At 53.3% G+C, this 16,766-nt stretch overlaps 1 protein-coding gene across 11 annotated transcripts; it reads right to left on the reverse strand.

Moving 5' to 3' along the window:
* Nucleotides 1-1,248: 1,248 nt before the first annotated feature.
* LOC125325182 (cilia- and flagella-associated protein 251-like) lies at nucleotides 1,249-15,854 on the reverse strand. Of its 11 annotated transcripts, none has more exons than XR_007203224.1 (8): nucleotides 15,670-15,854; nucleotides 13,637-13,766; nucleotides 10,015-10,110; nucleotides 8,103-8,796; nucleotides 7,009-7,919; nucleotides 4,123-4,219; nucleotides 1,612-2,202; nucleotides 1,249-1,422 (listed from the first exon to the last, which is right to left on the reverse strand). XR_007203224.1 is itself a non-coding variant. In XM_048301980.1 (6 exons), the coding sequence occupies exons 4-6, from the start codon at nucleotides 8,327-8,329 to the stop codon at nucleotides 6,514-6,516; spliced, it is 1,587 nt and encodes a 528-aa protein (XP_048157937.1). In that variant the 5' UTR covers nucleotides 8,330-8,796; nucleotides 10,015-10,110; nucleotides 13,637-13,766; nucleotides 15,670-15,854; the 3' UTR covers nucleotides 6,384-6,513. The 11 variants fall into 11 exon arrangements, 6 of the variants coding, with proteins under 6 accessions (XP_048157942.1, XP_048157937.1, XP_048157939.1 ...); XR_007203226.1 differs by having other exon boundaries at nucleotides 7,009-7,220; nucleotides 7,354-8,796; XR_007203227.1 differs by having other exon boundaries at nucleotides 7,009-8,748.
* Nucleotides 15,855-16,766: the final 912 nt, after the last annotated feature.

Consider the following 16,766-nt stretch of genomic DNA (forward strand, 5'->3'; position numbering starts at 1 on the left):
GGGGGGCTTTGGGGGGTCCTGGGACACTTTGGGGAGGTTTGGGGGGTCCTGGGGGGGTCCCAGGGACACTTTGGGGGTCCCTGGGGGGCTTTGGGGGGTCCTGGGACACTTTGGGGAGGTTTGGGGGGTCCTGGGGGGGTCCCAGGGACATTTTGGGGGTCCCTGAGGGGCTTTGGGGGGTTCCCTGGGGACATTTTGGGGGGTCCTGGGACACTTTGGGGGGGTTTGGGGGGTCCTGGGGACACTTTGGGGGGGTCCCAGGGACACTTTGGGGGATCCCGGGGATATTTTGGGGGTCCCTGAGGGGCTTTGGGGGGTTCCCTGGGGACATTTTGGGGGGTCCTGGGACACTTTGGGGGGGTCCTGGGGGGGGTTGGGGACATTTTGGGGGTCCCTGAGGGGCTTTGGGGGGTCCTGGGGGGGTCCCAGGGACACTTTGGGGATCCCTGGGGGGGTTTGGGGGGTCCCAGGGACATTTTGGGGGGGTCCCGGGGGGGGGGGGGTGGGGATATTTTGGGGGTCCTTGGTGGGGTTGGGGGGTCCTGGGGACACTTTGGGGGGTCCCAGGGACACTTTGGGGGTCCCTGGGGGGCTTTGGGGGGTCCCTGGGGACACTTTGGGGGGTCCTGGGGGGGGTTGGGGATATTTTGGGGGTCCTTGGGGGCTCCTGGGGACATTTTGGGGGTCCCCATCCCATCCCCTGCCCCCCACCCCCCCCGAATTCCTTCAGGGAAATTCCCATTCCAGAAGAATTTGGGATGAGTTTGGGGGGGGGGAATCATCCAAATTCCTGATTTTGGGGAATTCCCGTGGGGTTTTGGGGTGAGAAAAGGGGATTTTGGTCCAAAAAAAACCAAACCCCAAAAATTCCCCCGCCAAAAATATCGGGGATTTATTCCAGATCCAACCAAATTCCAAGGAATTCCTGGGTTTTTTAGGGAATTTTTTAGAAAAAAAAGAGGGATAACAATGATGGGGGGGGGGAGGGGCGGAGCCTCCAAATTTTGCTGGAAAAGGGAATTTCTGTGAGGGGGGAAAATGGGAATTTCTTCCCAAATCCCTCTGGAATGGGATTATTCCCTAAAAACCCCCATTCCAGCCCCAAATCCTCGCTGGGACGGAGAGAAAGCAAAAGGAAGAGGAAAAATTCCGGGGGTTTGGGGGTTTTTTTTTGGGAAAATAACCCCAAAATCTTCCGTAAAACGGAGAAATTCGGGGGAAAAAAAAAAAAAAAAAGGAGAAAAATCCTTGGGATCCGCTCGCTGCCTTTATTGGGATTTCTCCAAACTTCCCAAGATTTTGGGGGGTTTTTCCCATCTTTTGGGGGCTTTTTCTTCCTCAAATCCCCCTCCCCCAAAATCCTGGCGGAGAATTCCTGAGGGATGGAAAACTTGGGAATTCCGGCTCCTCAGCTTCTTCACCCTGCAGGGGAAAAAAAAAAAAAACAAAAACCACAAAACCCCAGGAATGGGGGGGAAAACGATGGAAAAATCCCCTGGGATGAGCCGAAGGAATTTCCCCTCAACCGCCCCCGGAATTCCGGCGGCGGGGCCGGAAAAGCTCCGTAAAAAACGGGGGGAAAAACCCCGAATTTGGGGATCAAAGCCTCACCTTTCCTGGGAATCCTCACGGCTCTTCCGAGTCCTTTTCCTGCTTTTTTTCCTCCTCCTTTTCCTCCTCTTTTTCCTGCTTTTCCTCCTCCTTTTCCTCCTCCTTTTCCTGCTTTTCCTCCTCCTTTTCCTGCTTTTTTCCCTCCTTTTCCTCCTCCTTTTCCTGCTTTTTCCCCTCCTCCTCCTCCTCCTCCTCTTTTCCCGCCCCTCCCTCAGTTTCGTTTTGGGGGAAAATCCCGGATTCCTGCGAGTTTCCGGGCGGATTTCCCGATGGATTTTGAGGCGGATTCCCGGGATTTTGGGGCGGATTCTCAGGATTTTGGGGCTCCTCCTCGTCCTCGTCGTCGTCCTGCAGGAAGGGCGGCATCAGGAGGGGCCTCGGGGGCTGCTCCGGCTCCGCCAGGGATTTCAGGAATTCCTCGGCTTTGGGGAACTCCTCGGAATTTTCCGCCTTTTCCCGGCATTCCGGGGATTCCTGGGATTCCGGGGATTCCCGGGATTCCTGCGCTGCTGCTGCTGCTCCTTCCCCGGATTCCGGCGGGGCCTCATCCCCGTCCTGCTCCGGGGGCTCGTCCGTGAAGGGATCTTCTCCCTGGGGGGAAAAAAAACCCATGGAAAACGGGGAAAACTTGGGAAAAACCGCGGGAAATCAGGGAATCGGGGGGAAAATCCGTGGGAAATCCGGGAAATTGGGGGAAAAGCGTGTGGAAAACGGGGAAATTGGGGAAAAACCGCGGGAAATCGGGGAGAAAAAGCGTGGGAAAGCGGGAAAATGGAGGAGAAAACCAGGGGGAAATGGGGGGAAAAACCCCATGGAAAATGGGGAAAATCAGAGAAAAATGAGGGAAATCGGGGAGAAAATACGGAAAATCAGAAAAATTGGGAATAAACCATGGAAAATTGGGAAAATCAGGGGGAAAAAGCTGGGAGAAATGGGAAAATCCAGGAAAAACCCATGGAAAATTGGGAGAATCGAGGAAAAAATCGAGGAAAAAACCGAGGAAAAAACCAAGGAAAACCGGGGAAAATTGGAAAAAACCCCATGGAAAATCGGGGGAATTTGGGGAAAGACCATGGAAAAACGGGGAAAATTGGAAAAAACCCATGGAAAATCGGGAGAATTTGGGGAAAACCATGGAAAAATGGGGAAAAACCTGGGAATTCGCACCGGGAGAACCACGGGAAGAGCTCGGGGTCCCGGTTTGGCCCCCAAAGATCCCGAAAATCCCAAGTTTGGCCACCTGGGATGAGCCAAAAAAGGGCGGAAAAGGCTCCAAGGCCGGGAAAATCCCAAAGGATCCACAGGGGAGAATCCCACGGGAAAAGCCGGAGCCCGGCGGGAATTTTGGGATAAATTCAAGTCCAAAGGGGAAAATTCCCGAAATTCCGCATCCCTCGCTGTTCCCGGGGTTTTGAGGCGAATCCGGCCCCGGGAGCCTCTGGAATTCGGGATTTTGGGAATTCTGGTGGCGTTCCTGAGCTTGGGATCCTGAAATTCCCAAGTTTTTTGGGGTTTTTTTTTGGGAAGAGGGAGGTTGGATGCAGGAATTTCATCCCAAGGGTTTGGAGTCACGGGAATTCCGTGGATTTGGGATGGAGGAACCTCGGGATTGTGGCCCTGAAATCGCCGGGAATTGTCCCAAACTTCCAGGAATTGTCCTGAAATCGCTGGGAATTGTCCCAAACTTCCAGGAATTGTCCTGAAATCTGCAGGAATTGCTGGGAATCATCCCCAGATCTCTGGAATTGTCCCCAAATCTCCGGGAATTGTCCCAAAATGGCTGGGAATCGTCCCAAACTTCCGGGAATTGTCCCAGAATCTCCAGGAATTGTTCGGAAATGGTCCCGAAATCTCCGGGAATTGTCCCGAAATCTCCAGGAATTGTCCTGAAATCGCTGGGAATTGTCCCAAACTTCCGGGAATTGTCCTAAATCTCCAGGAATTGTCCAAAATCTGCAGGAATTGTCCCAGACTTCTGGGAATTGTCCCGAAATCTCCGGGAATTGTCCCGAAATCATCCCAGATCTCTGGGAATTGTCCTGAAATCGCTGGGAATCGTCCCAGATCTTCAGGAATTGTCCCAAAATCGCTGGGAATTGTCCCAAAATCTCCGGGAATTGTCCCAGACCTCCAGGAATTGTCCTGAAATCGCTGGGAATCGTCCCAGATCTCCGGGAATTGTCCCAGAATCGCTGGGAATTGTCCCAAACTTCCAGGAATTGTCCCAAAATCTCCGGGAATCGTCCCAGATCTCCAGGAATTGTCCCAAACTCGCTGGGAATTGTCCCAGATCTCCAGGAATCGTCCCAGATTCCCGGGAATCGCCCCGGATCCAGCTGGGGGGGGGCCGCTCTCCCCCATCCCGGGCTTCCCTCGGGAATCTCTTCCCGCCTTCCTCCGGAGCAGCCGCAATCCCGAGGCCGAACGAGGATTCCCCCTTTTTTTGGGTTTTTTTTGGGAATTCTCGGGGTTTTTCCAGGGATTTTCGGGCTCGCCGGCTCCGGGCATTACCTGGAATCCTCGGCTCGGCCGCCTCCCGCCCTTTTTCCAGCCGGGAATTGCACACCTGGGAATGGGAACGCTCCGGAGCCGCCTCCGCGTCCGGGCCCTGCCGGGGGAGACGGAGCCGCCTTTGAGCGAGCCCGGGAAACTCCCGGAATTCCGGGAACTTCTGGGAATTCCGGGGAACTTCTGGGAATTCCGGGGGGAACTCCTGGGAATTCCGGGGGGGGGGGGGGGGGCTGAAGGCCGGGAGCTCCTGCCGGAATCGGCAACGTGGGATGGGATACTGGGAATAACTGGGGATACTGGGAACACTGGTGTTCCAGACTGGGATACTGGGAATAACTAGGGATACTGGGAACACTGGTGTTCCAGACTGGGATACTGGGAATAACTGGGGATACTGGGAACACTGGTGTCCCAGACTGGGATACTGGGAATAACTGGGGATACTGGAAGTAACGGTGTCCCAGACTGGGATCGCGGGAATAACTGGGATCATGGGAGTACTGGGGATACTGGGAATAACTGGTGTCCCAGACTGGGATACTGGGAATAACTGGGGATACTGCGAACACTGGTGTCCCAGACTGGGATCGCGGGAATAAATGGGGATACTGGGAACACTGGTGTCCCAGACTGGGATAACGGGAATAACTGGGAACACTGGGAATAACTGGGATCATGGGAATACTGGGGATCATGGGAATAACTGGGGATACTGGGAATAACTGGTGTCCTAGACTGGGATACTGGAAATAACTGGGGATACTGGGAACACTGGAGTCCCAGACTGGGATCACGGGAATAACTGGGGATACTGGGAATAACTGGGATCATGGGAATAACAGTGTCCCATAATGGGAACACTGGTCTGGACTGGGAACACTGGGCTGGGATACTGGGAACACTGGTGTCCCAGACTGGGATACTGGGAATAACTGGGATACTGGGAATAACAGTGTCCCATAATGGGAACACTGGGCTGGACTGGGAATACTGGTCTGAGATAATGGGAATACTGGTCTGGACAGGGATAATGGGAATAACTGGGACAATGGTCTGGACTGGGAACACTGGGAATGTGGCTGTCCTGCACTGGGATACTGGGAATACTGGTGTATCCCAGAGTGGGATAATGGGAATACTGGGCTGGGATAATGGGAATAACTGGGAATGTGGCTATTCTGGATTGGGATAGTGGGAATAACCGGTGTCCCATAATGGGAACACTGGGCTGGACTGGGAATACTGGGAATGCTGGGCTGGGATAATGGCACTAACTGGGATCATGGGAATACTGGTGTCCCAGACTGGGATACTGGGAGGAACTGGGATCACGGGAATGATCCCATCCCACGCAGCCGATTCCAGGCTCAAAATCCCTCCTTTTCCTGGGATCCAACGTCCCTTTTCCCGGGATCCAACGTCCCTTCTCCTGGGATCCAAGATCCCTCCTTTTCCCAGGATCCAGGTCCCTCTTTTTCCCGGGATCCAACGTCCCTTTTCCCGGGATCCAACGTCCCTTCTCCTGGGATCCAAGATCCCTCCTTTTCCCAGGATCCAGGTCCCTCTTTTTCCCGGGATCCAACGTCCCTTTTCCTGGGATCCAACGTCCCTTCTCCTGGGATCCAAGATCCCTCCTTTTCCCAGGATCCAGGTCCCTCTTTTTCCCGGGATCCAACGTCCCTTCTCCTGGGATCCAAGATCCCTCCTTTTCCCAGGATCCAGGTCCCTCTTTTTCCCGGGATCCAACATCCCTTTTCCTGGGATCCAACGTCCCTTCTCCTGGGATCCAACGTCCCTTCTCCTGGGATCCAAGATCCCTCCTTTTCCCAGGATCCAGGTCCCTCTTTTTCCCGGGATCCAACGTCCCTTTTCCCGGGATCCAACGTCCCTTCTCCTGGGATCCAACGTCCCTTCTCCTGGGATCCAAGATCCCTCCTTTTCCCAGGATCCAGGTCCCTCTTTTTCCCGGGATCCAACGTCCCTTCTCCTGGGATCCAAGATCCCTCCTTTTCCCAGGATCCAGGTCCCTCTTTTTCCCGGGATCCAACGTCCCTTCTCCTGGGATCCAAGATCCCTCCTTTTCCCAGGATCCAGGTCCCTCTTTTTCCCGGGATCCAACGTCCCTTTTCCCGGGATCCAACGTCCCTTCTCCTGGGATCCAAGATCCCTCCTTTTCCCAGGATCCAGGTCCCTCTTTTTCCCGGGATCCAACGTCCCTTCTCCCGGGATCCAGGTCCCTCTTCCCGGGATCCAACGTCCCTTTTCCCCAGACCTCAGGTCCGTCTTCCCGGGATCCAAGATCCCTCCTTCTCCTGGGATCCAACATCCCTCTTTTTCCCGGGATCCAGGTCCCTCCTCTTCCCGGGATCCAACGTCCCTTTTTCCCAGACCTCAGGTCCGTCTTCCCGGGATCCAAGATCCCTCTTTTTCCCGGGATCCAACATCCCTTTTCCTGGGATCCAGGTCCCTCCTCTTCCCGGGATCCAATGTCCCTTTTCCCGGGATCCAAGATCCCTCTTTTTCCCGGGATCCAAGATCCCTCTTTTTCCTGGGATCCAACGTCCCTTTTCCCGGGATCCAGGACCCTCCCCTTCCCGGGATCCAACGTCCCTTTTTCCCAGACCTCAGGTCCATCTTCCCGGGATCCAAGATCCCTTTTCCTGGGATCCAGGTCCCTCTTTTTCCCGGGATCCAACGTCCCTTTTCCCTGGACCTCAGGTCCGTCTTCCCGGGATCCAAGATCCCTCCTTCTCCCGGGATCCAAGATCCCTCTTTTTCCCGGGATCCAACGTCCCTTCTCCCGGGATCCAGGTCCCTCCTCTTCCCGGGATCCAACGTCCCTTCTCCCGGGATCCAAGATCCCTCTTTTTCCCGGGATCCAGGTACCTTTTCCCCAGACCTCAGGTCCGTCTTCCCGGGATCCAGGTCCCTCCTTCTCCCGGGATCCAAGCTCCCTCTTCCCGGGACTCCAGGTGGCTTTTTTCGGGATCCAATGTCCCTCTTCCCGGGATCCAACGGCCCCTTTTTCCCCGGGATCCAGAGTCCCTCTTCTTGGGATCCAAATCCCATTTTGCCCGGGATCCAAGCTCCCTTTTTTTGGGATCCAGAGTCCCTCTTCCCGGGATCCAAAGTCCCTTTTTCCCGGGATCCAAGCTCCCTTTTTTTGGGATCCAAAGTCCCTTTTTTCCCGGGATCCAGAGTCCCTTTTTTCGGGATCCAAGTCCCTTTTTTCCCTGGACTCAACGTCCATTTTTCCCGGGATCCAAGCTCCCTTTTTTTGGGATCCAAAGTCCCTTTTTTCCCGGGATCCAGAGTCCCTTTTTTCGGGATCCAAGTCCCTTTTTTCCCTGGACTCAACGTCCATTTTTCCCGGGATCCAAGCTCCCTCTTCCCAGGATCCAAAGTCCCTTTTTTCCCGGGATCCAGAGTCCCTTTTTTCGGGATCCAAGTCCCTTTTTTCCCTGGACTCAACGTCCATTTTTCCCGGGATCCAAGCTCCCTCTTCCCAGGATCCAAAGTCCCTTTTTTCCCGGGATCCAGAGTCCCTTTTTTCGGGATCCAAGTCCCTTTTTTCCCTGGACTCAACGTCCATTTTTCCCAGGATCCAAGCTCCCTCTTCCCAGGATCCAGAGTCCCTTTTTTTCGGGATCCAACGTCCCTCTTCTTGGGATCCAAATCCCATTTTCCCGGGATCCAAGATCCCTCTTCCCGGGACTCCAGGTCCCTCCTTCTCCTGGGATTCCAGGTGGCTTTTTTCGGGAACCAAATCCCATTTTTCCCGGGATCCAAATCCCTTTCTTCCCTGGACTCAACGTCCGTTTTTCCCGGGATCCAGAGTCCCATTTTTCCCGGGATCCAAGATCCCTCTTCCCGGGACTCCAGGTCCCTCCTTCTCCCAGGATTCCAGGTGCCTTTTTTCGGGATCCAAATCCCTTTTTTCAGGATCCAAATCCCATTTTTCCCGGGATCCAGAGTCCCTTTTTCCCGGGATCCAAATCCCATTTTTCCCTGGACTCAACGTCCGTTTTTCCCGGGATCCAAGATCCCTTTTCCCAGGATCCAGCTCCTTTTCCTGGGATCCAGCTCCTTTTTTCGGGATCAGGGTCCCTTTTCCCAGGATCCAGCTCCGTTTTTCGGGATCCAGGCCCCTCCTTTTCCCAGGACTCCAGGTCCGTCTTCCCGGGATCCAAATCCCTTTTCCCAGCATTCGGGGTCTCTTCCCGGCATCCAAAGTCCCCCTTTGCTGGCATCCAAATCCCGGATTTTTGGGATCCAAATCCCGGTTTTCGGGATCCAAATCCCGTTTTTTTGGGATCCAACGTCCCTTCTTCTCCCGGGATCCAAATCCCCTTTTTTTTCAGGATCCAAACCCCGTTTTTTTGGGATCCAAATCCTGTTTTTTGGGATCTAAATCCCAGATTTTGGGATCCAAATCCCTTTGCCCAGCACCCAGCAGGCAGAGTCGCCGTTTTTCCCATTTTTTTCCCATTTTTCCCCCACTTCTCCCGAGTTTTTCCAGCTCCGGGAAGGGGAAGGAATTGTTGGGATCTGGAGCTTCTCCCGCCGCATTCCCGGGAAGGCTCCGGAGGCGCTTCCGTTCCTCCTGCTCCGCCCTGGATGCGGATCCTGCCCGGAAAATCCCGGAATTCCCGGCCCAGCCCCGAATTCCGGCCGCTCCCGAGGAGGAAAAATGGGATTTTGGGGGATTCTGGGAGGGGGGTTTGGATTCCTGGGATTTGGGGCTGGGAATGGGGTGGGAATTCCCCAAAAATTCCCCAAAAAATTCCCCAAAAAATTCCCCAAAAAATTCCCCCAAAATTCCCGAAAAATCCCCAAAAAATTCCACAAAAATTCCCCCAACAATTGCCCAAAAATTCCCCAAAAAATTCCCCAAAAATCCCATAGTTCCTGGACCGGAGCTATGGCTCCAGGGAGGGATTTTTGGGGAAATTCTGGGATTTGAGGAATTTTGGCTTTGATGCCGAGGAGAGGAGGAAAAACTGGGAAAAAAATTCCCAAAAAAACCCCCCCCAGGAATGAGAAAAGCTCCAGGAAAAGGAGGAGAAAGCCCAGGATTGGATAAAAAATCCAGGATTTTTCTGGGATTGGGCTCTGGGGACGCTGGAATGCCAAGGAGGGGGAAAATTGGGAAGAAATTCCCAAAAAAGCGCCAGGAACGCCAAAGGAAGGGAAAATCCGCCAGGATCGGAAGCAAAAAACGCCCAAAAAAGCCCCAAAAAAGCAGGAAAAGCTCCAGATTTTTCCGGGATTTTTGGGAATTGGGTCTGGGATTGGGCTCTGGGAATGTGGGAATGCCAAGGAAGAGAGAAAACCGGGAAAAAAAATTCCCAAAACAGCGCCAAGAACACCAAAGGAAGGGAAAATCCGCCAGGATTGGGAGTGAAAAACGCCAAAAAAAGCCCAAAAAAGCCCCCAAAAAGAGGGAAAAGCTCCAGATTTTTCTGGGATTTTCGGGAATTGGGTCTGGGGATGTGGGAATGCCAAGAAAGGGGGAAAATTGGGAAGTAATTCCCAAAAAAACCGCCAGGAACACCAAAGGAAGGGAAAATCCGCCGGGATTGGAAGCAAAAAAAACGCCCAAAAAAACCCCAAAAAAGCGGGAAAAGCTCCGGATTTTTCCGGGATTTTTGGGAATTGGGTTTGGGAACGCTGGAATGCCAAGGAAGAGAGAAAACAGGGAAAAGAATTCCCAAGACACCGCTGAGAACAACAAAGGAAGGGAAAAACCACCGGGATCGGAAGCAAAAGACGCCCAAAAAACGCCCAAAAAGCCCCAAAAAAACCCCGAAAAAGCCCCAAAAAAGCGGGAAAAGCGCGGGAATTGTGGGAATTGTGGGAATTGCGGGAATTGCGGGAGGGAGGGGCGGGTACCTGCAGGTATCTCTCGAGCATGCGCACGATGTGTTTGTTGTTCAGGACGCTCTTGGCCACGTGCAGGCTCGTCTTCCGGAACTGCTCGGCCGCCAGCTGCCGCCGCAATTCCGGCATCAGCCCCGGAAAGCGCCCCAGAAACTCCCCAAATTCCCCCCAAAATTCCCAAAAAATTCCCCCAAAATCCTCCCAAGATTCCCCCCAAAAATTCCCAAAAGTTTCCCCCAGAATTCCCCAAAAAATTCCCCCAAAATTCCCCCAAAACAGCCCCAGCAGAGTCCTGGAATTGGCAGTGAACAGCTGGGAAACTCCTGAAATTCCCCCCAAAATTCCCCCCAAAATTCCCCCCAAAAATTCCCCAAAATTCCCCAAAACAGCCCCAGCAGAGCCCTTGGGATCCGCAGCGAACAGCTGGGAAACTCCCGAAATTCCCCCCAAAATTCCCCCCAAATTTCCCCCAAAATTCCCCAAAACAGCCCCAGCAGAGCCCTGGAATCAGCAGTGAACAGCTGGGAAACTCCTGAAATTCCCCCCAAAATTCCCCCCAAATTTCCCCAAAATTCCCCCAAAAATTTCCCCAAAATTCCCCCAGAATTGCCCCCAAATTTCCCCAAAAATTTCCCCAAAATTCCCCCCAAAATTGCCAAAAAATTCCCCCCAAAATTGCCAAAAATTCCCCCAAAAATTGCCAAAAAATTCCCCCAAAATTCCCCCCAAAAATTCCCCCAAAACAGCCCCAGCACAGCCCTGGAATCGGCAGTGAACAGCTGGGAAACTCCCGAAATTACCCCAAAAATTCCCCCAAAATTCCCCCCAAAATTCCCAAAAGTTTCCCCCAAAATTCCCAAAAAATTCCCCCAAAAATTGCCAAAAAATTCCCCCAAAATCCCCCAAAATTCCCCCCAAAATCCCCCAGAATTCCCCCAAATTTCTCCCCAAAAATTCCCCCAAATTCCCCCCAGCAGAGCCCTTGGGATCCGCAGCGAACAGCTGGAAACTCCCGCAATTCCCAAGAAAACCCCGCTGGAATTCTCAGGGAATTCCCAAGAAACGCCCAGAAAAGCCTTGGGAAAGGCCCAGAATTCCCAGAAAATTCCCAGGAAACTCCCAGCAACGCCCCGGATTCCCGCCATTCCCGGATTCCCGCCATTCCCAGATTCCCGCCATTCCCTCCATTCCCAATATTCCCTCCATTCCCAAATTCCCACATTCCCGCCATTCCCAGCCATTCCCGCCATTCCCACATTCCCAACATTCCCAGTATTCCCAGTTCCTCACCCGCCAGTTGCGGCCGTGCCATTCCCACATTCCCAGTATTCCCAGCCATCCGCTCCATTCCCAGTATTCCCAGTATTCCCAGCCCTTCCCGGCCATTCCCAGTTCCTCACCCGCCGCTTGTGGCCGTGCCATTCCCACATTCCCTCCACTCCCAGTATTCCCAGTACTCCCAGTTCCTCACCTGCTGGTTGCGGCCGTGCCCTTCCCTCCATTCCCAGCCATTCCCAGTTCTCCCAGTTCCTCACCCTGCGCTTGCGACCGTGCCATTCCCAGCCATTCCCAGTACTCCCAGTTCTCCCAGCCATTCCCAGCACTCCCAGTTGCTCACCCGGCGGTTACGGCTGTGCCATTCTCAGCCCTCCCAGTACTCCCAGTTCTCCCAGTACTCCCAGTTGCTCACCCGGCGGTTACGGCCGTGCCATTCCCAGCCATTCCCAGCACTCCCAGTTCTCCCAGTTGCTCACCCGGCGGTTACGGCTGTGCCATTCCCAGCCATTCCCAGCACTCCCAGTTCTCCCAGTTGCTCACCCGGCGGTTGCGGCTGTGCCATTCCCAGCCATTCCCAGTACTCCCCTCCATTCCCAGTTCTCCCAGTTCTCCCAGTTCCTCACCCGCCGGTTATGGCCGTGCCATTCCCAGCCATTCCCAGTACTCCCAACCATTCCCAGTTCTCCCAGTTCTCCCAGTTCCTCACCCGGCGGTTGCGGCCGTGCCATTCCCAGCCATTCCCAGCCCTCCCAGTACTCCCAGTTCTCCCAGTACTCCCAGTTGCTCACCCGCCGGTTACGGCCGTGCCATTCCCACATTCCCAGCCATTCCCAGTTCTCCCAGTTCTCCCAGTTCCTCACCCTGCGGTTGCAGCCGTGCCATTCCCAGCCATTCCCAGCCATTCCCAGCCCTCCCAGCACTCCCAGTTCTCCCAGTTCCTCACCCTGTGCTTGCGGCCGTGCCATTCCCAGTACTCCCAGTTCTCCCAGCCATTCCCAGTACTCCCAGCCATTCCCAGTTCTCCCAGTTCTCCCAGTTGCTCACCCGGCGGTTGCAGCCATGCCATTCCCAGCCATTCCCAGCACTCCCAGTTCTCCCAGTTCCTCACCCGCCGGTTACGGCCGTGCCATTCCCACATTCCCAGCCATTCCCAGTACTCCCAGCACTCCCAGTTCTCCAGTTGCTCACCCGGTGGTTGCAGCCGTGCCATTCCCACCTTCCCAGCCATTCCCAGCACTCCCAACCATTCCCAGTTCTCCCAGTTCCTCACCCTGCGCTTGCGGCCGTGCCATTCCCAGTACTCCCAGTTCCTCACCCACCGGTTACGGCCGTGCCATTCCCACCTTCCCAGCCATTCCCAGTACTCCCAGCCATTCCCAGTACTCCCAACCATTCCCAGTTCTCCCAGTTCTCCCAGTTGCTCACCCGGCGGTTGCAGCCATGCCATTCCCAGCCATTCCCAGCACTCCCAGTACTCCCAGTTCCTCACCCGGCGGTTACGGCTGTGCCATTCCCACATTCCCAGCCATTCCCAGCCATTCCCAGTTCTCCCAGTACTCCCAGTTCCTCACCCGGCGGTTGCGGCCGTGCCCTTCCCTCCATTCCCAGCCATTCCCAGCCATTCCCAGCACTCCCAGCCATTCCCAGTTCTCCCAGTTCCTCACCCTGCGCTTGCGGCCGTGCCATTCCCAGCCATTCCCAGTTCTCCCAGTTCTCCCAGCCATTCCCAGCACTCCCAGTTCCTCACCCGGTGGTTGCAGCCGTGCCATTCCCACCTTCCCAGCCATTCCCAGCACTCCCAACCATTCCCAGTTCTCCCAGTTCCTCACCCTGCGCTTGCGGCCGTGCCATTCCCAGTACTCCCAGTTCCTCACCCACCGGTTACGGCCGTGCCATTCCCACCTTCCCAGCCATTCCCAGTTCTCCCAGCACTCCCAGTTCTCCCAGTTGCTCACCCGGTGGTTGCAGCCGTGCCATTCCCACCTTCCCAGCCATTCCCAGCACTCCCAACCATTCCCAGTTCTCCCAGTTCCTCACCCTGCGCTTGCGGCCGTGCCATTCCCAGCCATTCCCAGTACTCCCAGTTCTCCCCAGCCATTCCCAGTTCTCCCAGTTCTCCCAGCACTCCCAGTTCTCCCAGTTGCTCACCCGGTGGTTGCAGCCGTGCCATTCCCACCTTCCCAGCCATTCCCAGCACTCCCAACCATTCCCAGTTCTCCCAGTTCCTCACCCTGCGCTTGCGGCCGTGCCATTCCCAGTTCTCCCAGTTCCTCACCCGGCGGTTACGGCCGTGCCATTCCCACCTTCCCAGCCATTCCCAGCCCTCCCAGTTCTCCCAGTTCTCCCAGTGGCTCACCCGGCGGTTGCGGCCGTGCTCGGCGGAGCGGAGGTGCCGCTGCAGCAGCGCCGCCTGCGCCGGATCAGCATGTCACAGGCCAGGCAGTGCGCGGCCTCGATCCGCTGGAAAAAGTGCTCCTGGCCGATCCCTGAGCCCGCAATTCCCAAAAATTCCCAAAAATTCCATGGATTTGGGTCGGGAAAGGCCCGACCGGAGCCGCTCCCAGCCCAAAATTCCCATTCCAAGGGTCAGAATCCCTCGGATTTCACCCCAAAACTGAGGAGCGGCCTCGATCCGCTGGAAAAAGTGCTCCTGGCCGATCCCTGAGCCCGCAATTCCCAAAAATTCCCAAAAATTCCATGGATTTGGGTCGGGAAAGGCCCGACCGGAGCCGCTCCCAGCCCAAAATTCCCTCCCAAAGGGACCAAATCCCGCGGGTTTCACCCCAAAAAGGAGCAGTGGCCTCGAGTCCCTGCAGGAAATGCTCCTGGCCCAGCCCTAATCCCGGAATTCCCAAAAAATCCCCCAAAATTCCAGGGATTCGGGTCGGGAAAGGCCCGACTGGAGCCGCTCCAGCCCAAAATTCCCTCCCAAAGGGACCAAATCCCGCGGGTTTCACCCCAAAACGAGGATCGGGGCTGTCCCGGAGCCGCATTCCCGCTTTTCCCAAGGAAATCCCAAACATTTTGGCCTGGAAGATCCCAAAAATTTCAACCCAAAAATTCCAAATCGAGGCTGGAGAAAAATCCCCCCAAAAAGTTGGGAAAATCCCGAATAGAACCGGGAAAAATTCCTGAATAAAGCCAGAAAATTCCCAAATAAAACAGGGAAAACTTCCCAATAAATACAGGAAAAATCCCCAATAAAACCTGGAAAAATCCCGAAATACAAAGCTTGAAAATTCCCAAATAAAACCAGGAAAAAAATCCCTAAAGAAAACCTGAAAAAATCCCAAATAAAACCTGAAAAAATCCTAAAAAAAACTGGGAAAAATTCCGAAGAAACCCAGCAAAAACTCCCAATAAAACCTGGAAAAATCCCGAAATACAAAGCCCTGAAAATTCCAAAATAAAACCTGGAAAACTTCCCAATAAACACAGGAAAAATCCCCCCAAAAAACGGGAAAAATTCCTGAATAAAGCCTGAAAATTCCCAAATAAAACCTGGAAAAAAACCCTTAAATAAAACCGGGAAAAATCCAAATAAAATTGGGAAAAATCCCAAATAAAACCTGAAAATTCCCAGATCAAGCCAGGAAAATTCCCAAATAAAACCTGGGAAAATTCCAAACAAACCCAGGAAAAAATTCCCAAATAAAACCTGAAAAAATTCCCAAATAAAACCTGGAAAAATTCCCAAATAAAATCTGGAAAAGTCCCAAAATACAAACCCTGAGAATTCCCAAATAAACCCGGAAAAATTCCCAAATAAAGCCTGAAAATTCCCAAATAAAACCTGGAAAAATTCCAAACAAAGCCAGGAAAAAATTCCCAAATAAAATCTGGAAAACTCCCAAAATACAAACCCTGGGAATTCCCAAATAAAACTGGAAAAATTCCCAAATAAACCCAGAAAAAAATTCCCAATAAAACCTGAAAAAATCCCAAAATACAAACCCTGAAAATTCCCAAATAAAACCTGGAAAAATCTCAAATAAAGCCTGAAAATTCCCAAATAAAACCTGGAAAAATCCCAAAATACAAACCCTGAGAATTCCCAAATAAAACCTGGAAAAATCTCAAATAAAGCCTGAAAATTCCCAATAAAACCTGGAAAAATCCCAAAATACAAACCCTGAGAATTCCCAAATAAAACCTGGAAAAATCTCAAATAAAGCCTGAAAATTCCCAATAAAACCTGGAAAAATCCCAAAATACAAACCCTGAGAATTCCCAAATAAAACCTGGAAAAATCTCAAATAAAGCCTGAAAATTCCCAAATAAAACCCGGAAAAATCCCAAACCGAGCCTAAAAAAATCCCCAACCACCAGAGCTCGGGAAAACTGCCCCGGATTGCCGGGAATTCCCGGAGATTCCCGGGAATTGCTCACCCTTGAAGGGGTCCGGCCGCTGTTTGCTCCCCTCCTTCTCCGTCAGCTCCTGGCGCCGCTTCTCGATCTTCCTGTTCCTGTTCACGATGTACTCCTGCAAAAGCAGGCAATTCCCGGGAATTCCGGCCCCTAGACCCCAAATCCTGGGAATTCTGAACCTGATAACCCCCAAATCCTGGGAATTCTGAACCAAAAACCCCAAATCCTGGGAATTCTGAACTGATAACCCCCAAATCCTGGGAATTCTGAACCAAAAACCCCAAATCCTGGGAATTGCGGCCTCAAAAACCCCCAAATCCTGGGAATTCTGAACTGATAAGCCCCAAATCCTGGGAATTCTGAACCCAATAACCCCCAAATGCCGGGAATTCTGACCCAAAGAACCCCAAATCCTGGGAATTCTGGCACCAAAACCCCCCAAATCCTGGGAATTCTGACCCAAAAACCCCCAAATTCTGGGAATTCTGACCCGAAACCCCCAAATCCCGGGAATTCTGGCCCCTAAACCCCAAATCCCGGGAATTCTGGCCTCAAAAACCCCAAATCCTGGGAATTCTGAACCGATAACCCCCAAATCCCGGGAATTCTGACCCAAAGAACCCCAAATCCTGGGAATTCTGAACTGATAACCCCCAAATCCCAGGACTTCTGAACCGATAACCCCCAAATCCTGGAAATTTTGGCCCCAAAAACCCCCAAACTCTGGGGAATTCCGCCCCAAAACCCCAAATCCTGGGAATTCTGACCCAAAAACCCCAAATCCCGGGAATTCTGAACCCGATAACCCCCAAATCCTGGGAATTCTGGCCCCTAAAAACGCTAATTCTGGGAATTCCGGCCCCAAAACCCTGAATCCTGGGAATTCCAACCCCAAAACCCCCCAAATTCTGGGAATTCTGACCCAAAACCCCCAAATCCTGGGAATTCTGACCCAAAAACCCCAAATCCCAGGAATTCCAGCCCCAAAACCCCCCAAATTCAGGGAATTCTGACCCAAAACCCCCAAATCCCGGGAATTCTGGCACCAAAACCCCCAAATTCAGGGAATTCCAACCCAAAACCCCCAAATCCCAGGAATTCTGAACTGATAACCCCCA

This window comes from Corvus hawaiiensis, chromosome 4 (genome assembly GCF_020740725.1).
Source record: "Corvus hawaiiensis isolate bCorHaw1 chromosome 4, bCorHaw1.pri.cur, whole genome shotgun sequence".
In the NCBI taxonomy this organism is placed as follows: domain Eukaryota; kingdom Metazoa; phylum Chordata; class Aves; order Passeriformes; family Corvidae; genus Corvus; species Corvus hawaiiensis.